The sequence below is a fragment of the Lactuca saligna genome, chromosome 3 (genome assembly GCF_052625555.1).
Source record: "Lactuca saligna cultivar CGN05327 chromosome 3, ASM5262555v1, whole genome shotgun sequence".
Taxonomy (NCBI): Eukaryota; Viridiplantae; Streptophyta; class Magnoliopsida; order Asterales; family Asteraceae; genus Lactuca; species Lactuca saligna.
In genome coordinates, this window is record NC_136419.1 from 76,837,501 (window position 1) to 76,850,211 (window position 12,711).

The 12,711-nt window shown below is 31.7% G+C and overlaps 1 protein-coding gene across 1 annotated transcript; it reads right to left on the reverse strand.

The window, feature by feature from the left end:
- Window positions 1–11,945: 11,945 nt before the first annotated feature.
- Window positions 11,946–12,491, reverse strand: LOC145035706 (uncharacterized). Its single transcript, XM_078984213.1, has one exon. The coding sequence runs from the start codon at window positions 12,489–12,491 to the stop codon at window positions 11,946–11,948; it is 546 nt and encodes a 181-aa protein (XP_078840339.1).
- Window positions 12,492–12,711: the final 220 nt, after the last annotated feature.

Below are 12,711 nucleotides of genomic sequence, written 5' to 3' on the forward strand. Positions count from 1 at the left end.
TATTCTCCATTCATCCCGGGGTGACGAATATGTATAGGGATCTTTATCCCGATTATTTGTGGCCCTACATGAAGCGGGATGTAGCATGGTTTGTGGAGTAGTTCTTGACTTGCTGGAAAGTCAAGGCTGAGCATCAGCGATCTCATGACAAGATGCAACCGTTAGAGATCACCATGGATTTTATCACGAAGCTTCCTAGGATTACTCACTGAGTGGATTCTATCTGGTTCATCGTGGATCGATTGACCAAGAGCGCACATTTCATTCTGATCTAGGAGAGCATTTTTTTTAGAAAAGTTGGCTGAATTTATGTTCGGGAGGTGGTTGCACGTCATGGGGTGCCGGTATCAGTGGTTTCATACATGTATGTTCGTTTTACTTCTAGATTTTGGAAGTGGTTTCATGACGAGATGGGCACTTGTCTCCTTTTTAGTACGACATTTCATCCAGAGACCGATGGGTAAAGTGAACGGACGATTCAGACACTTTAGGATATGCTGCGAGCATGCTCGTTGGATTTTGGTGGGAGTTGGGATACGTATCTTCTGTTAGAAGATTTTCGTAAAACAACAGTTATCACACCATCATCGATCGACCTCCTTTAGAGATTCTCTACGGGATGAAGTTCATGACCCCGATTTGTAGGGTCGAGGTCAGTCAATGAGTCATGAGGAGTATTGAGTTGGTGCTCAAGACCACTAAGTTGATTCAGCAGGTTTGAAGTAGGCTCCAAACAACTTAGAATCGGTAGAAGACCAATGGCGACAGGTGTCGGTCAGACTTGCAGTTCCAGATTGGAGATATGGTTCTCCTGAAGGTGTCACCCAGTTTAGGAAGTAAGGCAAGCTAGGCCCCAGGTATATTGGACCCTTGAGGATTTTGGCTCGGATGGGCCAAGTAGCTTATCGTCTTGATCTTCCAGCCGATCTAAGTCAGATTCATAGCACTTTTCATGCCTCTCAGCTGCGGAAGTGTTTAGTTGATGATTCCGCAGTTGTACCTTTGGATAATATTCAGGTGGATAACCATCTGAATTACATTGAGAGACTTGTGGCAATTTTAGATCAGAAGATGAAAACCTTGAGGAACAAGGTTGTGGAGCTGGTTAAGGTGTAGTGGTTGCACTGCAAAGGGTTAGAGTGTATGTAGGAGCCTGATGGGGAGATGAGAGAGCACTATCCGGTGTTTTTCAGGGAGCGGACTTCGAGGACGAAGTCTGATTCCAACGGGGGAGAATTGTAACGCTTGATTTCCAGTATGAATTTATTTCCAAGTTGTTTGTATTTTCTCCTTGGGACACGATGTGTTGGAGCCTCAACACAGCGTTTCGAGGTATCTTTGGTCGCAAAGTTTAATTAGCCCACACGGCATGTTGAGGTGCCTCCTTACCAACCTCCTATGTTATCTCAAACCCTAAATCGAGTAAGCTTTCTTAGTTATTTTTGATATTTTGAGTGCTTTCTTGTGGATTTTATGCTCAATTGAAGGAGCTTTGGAGTTTGAGGGTGTCTAGCTTGGAAGGAAGGTCATAGATCCAGAATCTCACTACTTGTGGTAGTCTCCTTGAGGTATCAAGTTCATACCTTGCTTTGTTGTTGTTGTTGTTTATATCTTCTCTTTTGGGGTTTTGTTATGATTTTTGGCTCATTGTTGGGTTGTCTAAGGAGTAAAGTTATTTCATAGGTTTTCTTGTTAGATCTGATCATTTTATATATTCATTTTGCTTAAAGGTGAAAGCTTTATAAGGTTCTACTTCTCATGCATGCATTAAGTCCTTTATTAAGCCCTTCTTGAGCTTTAGAGCTTCCCTTTGGCATGACTGAACGTAAATTTGGCATGTTTACGTGGTCTTCTAGCTCGAGGGTGTCAGATCTGCATTTTGGAGCAATGTTTTTGAAGATTAAGTGCTTAATGGTTAAGCCCTCACTCTATTAAGCCTAGAGTTTGAGTTTTGAACCCATTTTGGTGGTTCTTGGGGGTAAAGTTGGAAACTTTACCCTTCAAGATATCATTTTGGTTGAGATCTGAGCTTTGGAACTCTTTGATTGGATGAGGGCAGCTTAATGTATTAAGTTGTTGGGTTTCAGGCAAACACAACATGTTAATTGGTAAACACGGCATTTTGGTTTGGTTTTTCCCAACCTTGTATTTGATGGAGAAACACGGTTGAAGGAAAACACGGCGTGTTAGGTCAACACAGATTATTGACCTTCACTTTTTAACCTTTATCTTTGACCAAGTTTGACCTATAAGGGGTGTTATGACATTTCTAAGTTGTATCTAAGGAATTGTTTCAGTTTAGGGGTGTGTAGAGCTAATATTCGGAGTCGGGACCTATTCAACTATCGTTCAACATTTGAGGTGAGTCTTCCTCACAAGGTTTAACGGCTCTAAGGCACCAAGGCCGACCCTTGATGGTTATGTTGATATAGTTGTTGTTTGTGTGATACTTGTATGTGCTTGTATATGTATGCTTATTGGGCGGGCCCGTATTGCAAGTGTAGGCAGGGCCCATATCTCATTAGGCGGGGCCCGTTATGCGAGTGTGGCAGGACATGTATCTCTTTGGGCGGGGCTCGTCATGTGATATGTTTTGTATGCGGTATCTTGGGGAACTCACTAAGCTTTGTGCTTACGGATTTTAGTTTCTGTTTCAGGTACTCCCGGTTCCAAGGATAAGAGCTCGAGTTTACTGCATCGCATACACCCTTGGGGTTCCACATTTGATATTTACTCTGATTTTGATAACATTTGATACATTGGTTTTGTTGAGATGTATGGATGATATTTGACAAATACTATTATATCTATTATAAAAATAAAATTTTTGGGACCATATTTTTGGATGTTACAATTCTAGAATAGCTTCTTTTGTTAAACTATTAAACAATTATAATTCCCCTTGAACCATTAATATATTCCGATTAATCTTGAATTAATTTCATAGTAATTCTGATTAATAATTAATCAATTATAACTATCTTTATATAGTTCTTATTCGTTATTAACCATTTCTAATTAGTTTATTAATCACATGATAAATTAAAAAAAAAAAAACATATATCGCTCTCCTTTGATCAATCCAAGCCATTTCCTGGTTGTGAGAGCAAATCTAAAAAAGACTTTACTTTTATTCATCAATAGTATATCATTTTAGTTAGGACCTTAGACACTTAAATCCAACAGATTGACGGTGTGATCTTTCCCTTCAACTCTTGCAAGTTTTGGCGAGAGAGCTCATCTTTGACGATTGCATAATTTGGAAGATCAAGTATGTGATTGCATCATCTTAAATTAAGTTCTTTAAGATTTACAATTTGGTGTAGGGACATCCAATCTTCCATTTCATGTTCATCATTATCATGTTTGACAAGACTTCATGTATTAAAAATTAAATATGATCCCTATACATTTACATTCTTATATTTACTTTTTACGTTCAAGAAACAAGATACATATAATTTCAAATGCTTTTTTATTTGACACAATATCTATCCTTAAAAGTAACTGGGGAGAATAATTATTACTCATGGCATCGCTTTCTATGGTTCCATTTCTATCCAAAGTCATAACTATATTACATGTGGTGGTTCACGGCTCTTCGGGTAACACTTGGGCATCCATACGAAAGGTCACAAGTAAAACTTTAGGCGTTTCAATCTAGATTTCACTAGGAGAAAGGCGCATGGCACAGATCCAAAAGAGATTCTTTAGTATCATCATCATAGACGAGCTTTCTCCCCTAAACCTTGCAATACCTTATCTTCCAAATTATATTATGTTTTCTACTTCTCCATCTGGAAACAAGTGCCAGAGTGTACTTTCCAGGTTAGGTTATGATCTTTCATTCAATCATCATCATAAACTCTCTCTTTCTCTCTCTCTCTCTCTCTCTCCCTCAATCCCTTGCTCTCTCTCTCTCTCTCTCTCTCTCTCTCTCTCTCTCTCTCTTTGGTGTGTACCAGATAACTCAAACTTAGTTTACAAAGGAATTTATAACTCTGGAGGCCCCTCCGAGGATGATTTATGTTGATTTCTTTGTATTTGATTATCATGTCCACACTTTTCTTTAGACATTTCGAGCATAGAACCTTATTTATGTTGTTGTTTAAATGTAAATTGTATAATAATTAGATAACAAATACGTAGTTTTTCTTCTTATTCTTATATGTTTACGAAGTGTTCTTTGTATATAATATGATGGATGTTATATGGATAAATATTAGAACAAAATAATAGTTTTATTAAAATACGATTAAAAATGAGACAAAAAGCTAAATATATGAATTAAAAATAAAGTGATTAGCCAATAAAGTCTAAAGGGAAGTCGCAGTATCCTCAATAGTTACGCATGCATATAAAAAACGTATAAATCTAACTTAGTATGAGGAAGTTATGATTTTTCAAAGTTTTGAGTGTGACACAGTACAATAGTGTGCAACATAGAAATTCAAATGAAAATATGTTGATTCTTAGCTGAAATATTCTATAATAAAGTTGTAGTACTCTTTAATAGGAGACCAACAATATAAATAATGTCAAAAACAGAGTTTGTATGAAGAACTTCCGAATTTTGCAGCATTATTTATCGTCTAATACTTCTCGAGCTGTAAAACAAAAATTAAAATTGAAAATTAGCCAACAATGTCTAAATGACACTTGTATTACTCTTCGATAGCTACATGTGGATAAAAAGACTGTCGAAAATAGAGCTCGTATGCGAAATTAATGAAAATTTTACGAAATAATTAATTTCTGACGAACGACACGTGGCACCGCAGGAGTGCGACAAGTGTTGTGATCTGGCACAACCCTTCCTCCCCACGGATTGTCACCAGATGCTGACACGTGACATGCCCTATGCTTGGTGTAGCGCTATGCCTATGCTCAACGTAGCCTCCCCTGGAAGCCTATAAATAGAAACCGAGAAACGCTCATTTCTCACACTTTTCCATCCAAACTCTCCTAAATCTTTGAGACTTGTTGTAGCACTTCTTAGGCCTTAGTAGCAAAGCTATGGAGCATTGAAGAGCCCGGAGAAGTGTTTTCTGCTTTGAGGATCTGCCCCCGTAAAGTTCATTTTTCGCTAAACGACCTGTAAGTTGAGTTATACTTACCAGTCTTTAAGTTTAACTTATATTTATGTTTATAATCATTTGCATGAACCTATAAATAAGTCTCCATTAGTAATATCAGTGATTATACTGATCGATCTACTTACAGAAATAATGACAATGTAAGAATAGTGAGATATTTAAAATGGATTCTTCAAACATTATATCTATATGTATCAAATAGATCCTACCTCCAATACTCTCTTACCTGATTATTTCATATTAGCTATAAGTCGATATTTCATTTGGGATTATTGATAAATCTAAGAAACAACAATTGTAACTGAAAAATAATATAAACGATAATTGAACATAGTAATATTTTATCTAGGTTCATTTTAAAAGAAAAAGTTGAAGCGTATCTAGAGCGCAGATTTATATTAATATTTTTCACATTTAATCAGGTGAGTACGTAGGTACTTTCAAGTGCATAATTATAATAAAATTAATTATTGCAAGTATTTATCATTGAATGATTGTTTATATGTTAATTGTTTAATAAATGTATTTTTGCATTGATTTTATTTACTAAGTTATAATAGTATTGTAAAATCAGAATCTTATTTAAAGTTGATTTTCTTTGCCTTGTTAAAAATTAGGTTAAGATGTATAAAGGATAATATATTTTTAAGTAAGTTAAAAATATAAATAGACATATAGTTTAGTAATGTGTGTAAGACCTAAAGCAGATTGTAGTAGTCCTCATCTTTTTTTGGATAGTCAGTATTGGCATATCCAAATTAGACAGCCGGAGGGTATGTCTAGAGCATCTCCCAAAGCGAGATAACAACACTTGATTATTCTAGACAGTCTTGTGAACTATGTCGTGAGTGTGGTGTTATAAACCACAAATGTAAATAAAATGGGATACCATATTTATCAATTACTCTGAACATTAGTTGGCTTTGAAAAGACTTACACTGGGTAAGGACTCCCCTAGCTGTGTAGTAAAACAATTACTCAATGATTTATCATGTTAGGTGATTCTTCCAGATAATCATTGAACTAGGACTTATGAAAATCTATTGGACTGGGTATGTACGGGTAGAATGTCTTATAGATATTTGTGTTGGTTTTATATATCTATATCGTTTGGGAATATTTGTTTTGCAGGATAATTAATATAATTTAATATCATTAAAATTATTGTGGACTTGAAAACCCTATGTATCTCACCAGGTTTCCCAAACCTAACTTACTCAAATTATATGCATCACAGGTAGCGAAACTAAGGCTATGGGAAACTAAGATAGGATACCAAGTGAATAAGTGATGAGTCTATTATAGTATTCAGTACCTTTAAACATTTATGTTGTAACCTACATTGGATATTTAATTATGACATCCTTGATATTGTAATATTTAGAAACAATATTTATTATCTCAAGAAAAATGTTTTATTAAATTGAGATTTTCCACAATAAAACAACTTATTATTTTGAAAGACCCATTTTTCCTTTTTAATTGCTTTTTGTAACTTTTTCATATTATTTTAATCTTTTAATAATTAAAAATATAAAAGAAAAAATGGGCCCACCTCTCTCTCTCTCTTTTTTTCTCTCATTCTCTCATTCTCTTTCTCTTTCTCTTTTTTCATCTGGTGTGTACCAAATAACTCAAACTTAGTTTGCAAAGGAATGTCCAACTCCAACAGCCCCTCTCGATATGATTTATGTTGATTTCCTTACATTTTACCATGCAATACCAAACCCACGTCACAAAAATTTCCAATTTCAACATCAAATCACAAAATGTTGATTTGAGAAACATATCTGATGAAGACAATGGCAACGAAAATGAAAATGTTGGTTTATTGGGGTTCCACAATTTATTACACCTCGGGTATAAACACACACACACATACCCACATACACTCTAGATTTGTTTGATTTGTTCTTTCTACCATTTAAACATATACACACATCTTCAACTCCACTGCCTCTGTTATGTTGCTCCTCGAAATAAACCATCACCTCCTCCATCATCAACCTCCAACGAACCACTGCATTCACCACCACCATTATCTTCAGTTGTTTATAATGGAACCAAATACCCTATACAACTATACTTTCGAAGAAGACAGATGAATATGATGGTCTGACCATCGATTACCAACATAGTTAAACCCAGATGAAAAAAAGGAATACTATCGAGATAAAAAAAAATGAGCCTTTTGGGGGTAGTCTTCTATTATTAATGCAAAATTGGATCTTTTTTGTAGAAATTCAAACGTGTACATGGCAACTGCATTAGCTACTACGGCATGTACGTCCCTTGGGGACGACAAAATGGATCGATATGTCCTCAAACAAATCCATGATTTCTTCCATAGCTCACGGATTTTAGACACCAATTTTCTCCACTTAGGCATTCAAACATCGCGATAGACGTGTTGCTTCGTGCTGGAATATCGACTTTTCTTGATGGTTCTGATTTTAGGGTGTTTTGGTTTATGATTAAGTGAAGAAGGTGGTGAAATGAAGAAGTTTAAACTGGAATCATCAGGTTCATAATTGAGAATTTTTGCACTCATGTTAGTTGATACTAGAAAAACTTATGATTGGAGTTTGATAAATGCATATATGAAACTGGTGATGTAGCTGCTGAAGCTTTCTTTGTGGCAGTCATAGCAGTATAGTAGATAAGAAATCTCCTTCTTAGATATATGAACCGAATGCCGGGGCAGTATATATATATATATATATATATATATATATATATATATATATATATTCACGTATTGTTCGTTAGAGAGCATGATTGAGGAAAACTTTGCTATCTTTTAGAGATTTTATAGAAGATGAAGAATGGTGAGAAAAAAAACAAGAAAGGATAGGGAAGACTGTGGGTGGAGAGAGAGAGAGAGAGAGAGAGAGAGAGAGAGAGAGAGAGAGAGAGAGAGAGGGGGATGACAATCGGGTGTGGTGGAATCATCCTTATATTTTTCTATTTTTAATTATAAAATAATTATAGTTGATATTACGATATGAAAAAGGAAATTCAAAGGTATAATAGTTTTTCAGGTTTTTCATGGATCAAAATCATGGGAATTTTCCGATTTAGGAAATTTCATGCAAATTAAAATCCTTTTGAACTTTATGCATACTTTTTAGTAAGCCATGAGGACCAAATTTGCAGTTTTGTCTAAAATATACTAAGGAATATACTTTGTGGTAAAAAAAATATGGTAAAAATAGATTAGGCTTGAAAATGAACACTGTTTATCCCATTTTTTCTTTATTTTTTCAGTAATATATGGACGTGAGTTGGTGTACACTAGTACATGAGTTGGTGTACACTAGTACATGTAATTTTAGTGTCATCAAGTACATGATCCAAAGTAAACTAAATGTTTAGTTAATAACAACTACAATAACAAACTCTTTACAAAAACAACTACAATAACATAACAATAATTCATCAATACATAAAACAATATATATGTAATCAACTACATATAACAATTATTTAATACAACTTCAACTACTCAAACAGCATACCGTCTCATGACACCATATGAGCCTTACCAACATTTAATACGAATAATTCTTTACGTCAGAACACCTATAAGGCTAATTGATAATTTATCATCATTGTAATATGCACTTTTGATATATATCATCGAAAGTAATTACACTACCACATGCTCGATATAATCTATTTATCAACTATCACCAGATATATATATATATATATATATATATATATATATATATATATATATATATATATATATATATATATATATATATATATATATAATTTATTAATATCACAAAAGAATCCATATGTGGAACAATACAATTCAACAATATCAGATGTTAAAGCATAGTTACTCATGTGACTAGTTAGTAAGGCTAACTCCTGCTTCAGTTTCTAGATTTCGCTGCTTCTCAACTTGTCACTTTACCAATACATGTAACAACTTACTATGAGCTAAACTCCATGACCGATTTTCAACAGAATCATCAAACTTCTTGATAAGATTGTTTACTAAGTTAATCTTGTAGCTAAACTCGTAATTCTAACAATTCCATAATTTAGAGTTTATAACCTATATCATGTAGTTTGTGGAATTTACCTGCTAGGTTATAACGAAGTTCATAACAACACCATATTATGATTTCTAATAACTAAGTCGGGTTCCAACCACCCTTCTTAACTACACTATAAACACAATAACATAATAACATAACAAAGAGGATAAAGCATGCCGTGTTTTTCAAGAAATAGCTATCTATTTTATAATTACTTCATATTCTCGTTCTACATTATATCTAAACATAAATATATATTTTATACATAATTTAAAGCAAACTCCATGCTTTTGTTTCTCCTACTTTACTTGTAAATAAGTCATATCGGTTGAAATAGTATCTATTATGAGAAATGAGTATTATATATATATATATATATATATATATATATATATATATATATATATATATATATATATATATATATATATATATATATATATATATATATATATATTAATTACCAAGATTGGTATACGTGAGGATTTACTATTCATTCCACGAAAACAGATTTCATACTTTCAATTTTGTTTTTCATTTTTTATCCTTTGTTTTTATTTGTTTTTATATTTTGTACCCCTACTAATTTTGATGTATTTTTTTTTTCATTTTCCACCTTTTACTTTTATTTGTTTTTATATTTTATACCCCTAAACTAATTTTTATGTAACAATTTTTATCCTCATTTTTTTTCATTTTTCACCCTTTACTTTTATTTGTTTTATATTTTATACCCCTAAACAATTTTTGATGTAACAATTTTTATCCTTATAATTTTAAAATTTATATATATTTATATTCTTTCTCCTTAATTAATTTTTATTTAACAGTTTTCAACCCTTATAATTTTAAAGTTAACTTATTAGTATTTTATACATTATAATTTTGTCACTTACTATATTTTAGAGTTATATTTTGGCCCTTTATATAATTTTTTAATAATCTTTTTTTTTTATTAATTTTTTAAAAATACACTTTCAAGTCAATTGTTTGTATTCATGTTTTATTTTGATATTTTTGGCCTCTATTTTATATGATTTAATCGTTTTCGTTGTAGATATGGTGTCAAACTGTGTTTTTTAACACACTGAATTTACTATTCATTCCACGTAAGCAGATTTCATACTTTCAATTTTGTTATTCATTTTCTACCCTTTATTTTTATTTGTTTTTATATTTTGTACCCCTACTAATTTTGATGTATTTTTTTTCATTTTCCACCTTTTACTTTTATTTGTTTTTATATTTTATACCCCTAAACTAATTTTTATGTAACAATTTTTATCCTCATTTTTTTTTTCATTTTCCACCCTTTACTTTTATTTGTTTTATATTTTATACCCCTAAACAATTTTTGATGTAACAATTTTTATCCTTATAATTTTAAAAGTTATATATATTTATATTCTTTCTCCTTAATTAATATTTATTTAACAGTTTTCAACCCTTATAATTTTAAAGTTAACTTATTATTATTTTATACATTATAATTTTGTCACTTACTATATTTTAAAGTTATATTTTGGTCCTTTATATAATTTTTTAATAATCTTTTTTTTATTAATTTTTTAAAGATACACTTTCAAGTCAATTGTTTGTATTCATGTTTTATTTTGATATTTTTGTGCTCCATTTTATATGATTTAATCGTTTTCGTTGTATATATGGTGTCAAACTGCGTTTTTTAACATATTGGATTTACTATTCATTCCACATAAGCAGATTTCATACTTTCAATTTTGTTTTTCATTTTCTACCCTTTATTTTTATTTGTTTTTGTATTTTGTACCCCTACTAATTTTGATATATATATTTTTTTATTTTCCACCCTTTACTTTTATTTGTTTTTATATTTTATACCCCTAAACTAATTTTTATGTAACAATTTTTATCCTTATTTTTTTTTTTCATTTTTCACCCTTTACTTTTATTTGTTTTATATTTTATACCCCTAAACAATTTTTGATGTAACAATTTTTATCCTTATAATTTTAAAATTTATATATATTTATATTCTTTCTCCTTAATTAATTTTTATTTAACAGTTTTCAACCCTTATAATTTTAAAGTTAACTTATTAGTATTTTATACATTATAACTTTGTCACTTACTATATTTTAAAGTTATATTTTGACCCCTTATATAATTTTTTAATAATTTTTTTATTAATTTCTTAAAGATACACTTTCAAGTCAATTGTTTGTATTCATGTTTTATTTTGATATTTTTATGCTCCATTTTATATGATTTAATCGTTTTTATTGTCTATATGGTGTCAAACTGCGTTTTTTAACACACTGGAGCTTCCGCAGCAACGCACAGATGGTCCAAACCCTAGTTACATCTTAAAATCTCAAATCAAAACCCATATTATCACATAAGAGACAAATATAAAGATGCAAAGTGCCAAGCAAGAGAATACGAGATGACAAAATCATAGGGACTATGAGACATACAAGAATATCTCAAGAAGGATACACCTTGATTCAACGGTAGGTCGACTTACAGGGGTGGAGCTTGAACGATTGATTTGGGGGGGGGGGGGGTATTAGAAACTAAAATTAACTTTTTTATACATAAAAGAGCCATTTTTTTTTCAGCAATTAAACCACCGGAAATACCTAAAATTATGGTTCTTACATTTAAAAAAAAAACGTATATTTTCAACAATCAAACACCAAAAATACCTAAAATAAGAATTACAACTCAGCCAACAACATTTAAGGTCTTTAAATTCATAAATTACTAACTTCATATCAATGTTTTCTACAATTTTGCTTTCTATGTAAACCACCTAGTTGTTTGAGATAAATTCATCTAACATCTTATTGCGAAGGCGTTTCTTGAATATTTTCATTGCTGAAAATCCCCCCTCTGTTGTTGTGGTAGAAACTGGAAGTGTCAAGATTAACCGAACCACGCTATCAGGCAAATTATATCTCTTACGTTTCTGAGTTTCCACAAGACCCTTGCATAAGTAACAAATAGATGATACACCACTTAGCTTAGGATTATTTGTCATATTGATATTAAAATTCTCCAATTGATATCGTAACTGAATTCTCACTTGTTCAGTAAAATATTCAGGATAATATTTCTCAACAAGAAGACAAATCTGATCAATTTTAATCACTTTAGGATGTTCTTTCAAACTAAAAGTAAAACTAAGACTTAACAACTCCATCGCCTGATCATTGAATCTACTATTCAACTCATGTATTCTTTTGTCCAATGTGGATGTAAACAAATCTACTCGATACAAATGTTCAAAAGTAACATGATTTTCGTTTTTTTGAGGTTGGTATCGAGAAGAAGTATATGGAGCTTTCATATCCGACATATCTACTTGATTTTCTCATAAAAAAAACTTTACCAATGAAAGTGAAGAATCCCATATGTTGTTCCTGAAATCATTTAGACTTTCCTTTGTTGTTAAAACTAACTACATGGCATTAAGAATATATTGGGATTTCTTTTATAGAGCTTGAGAAAGTATATCAGGCTTTTCTATTACTTTTTTCATCAAGTGAAGAATAAACACAAACACAAATGATTTTAGG

What these genes read in the sequence shown, in the direction of transcription:
- LOC145035706 (XM_078984213.1), bottom strand. Translation starts at nt 12,491, where the DNA reads ATGTCGGATATGAAAGCTCCATATACTTCTTCTCGATACCAACCTCAA.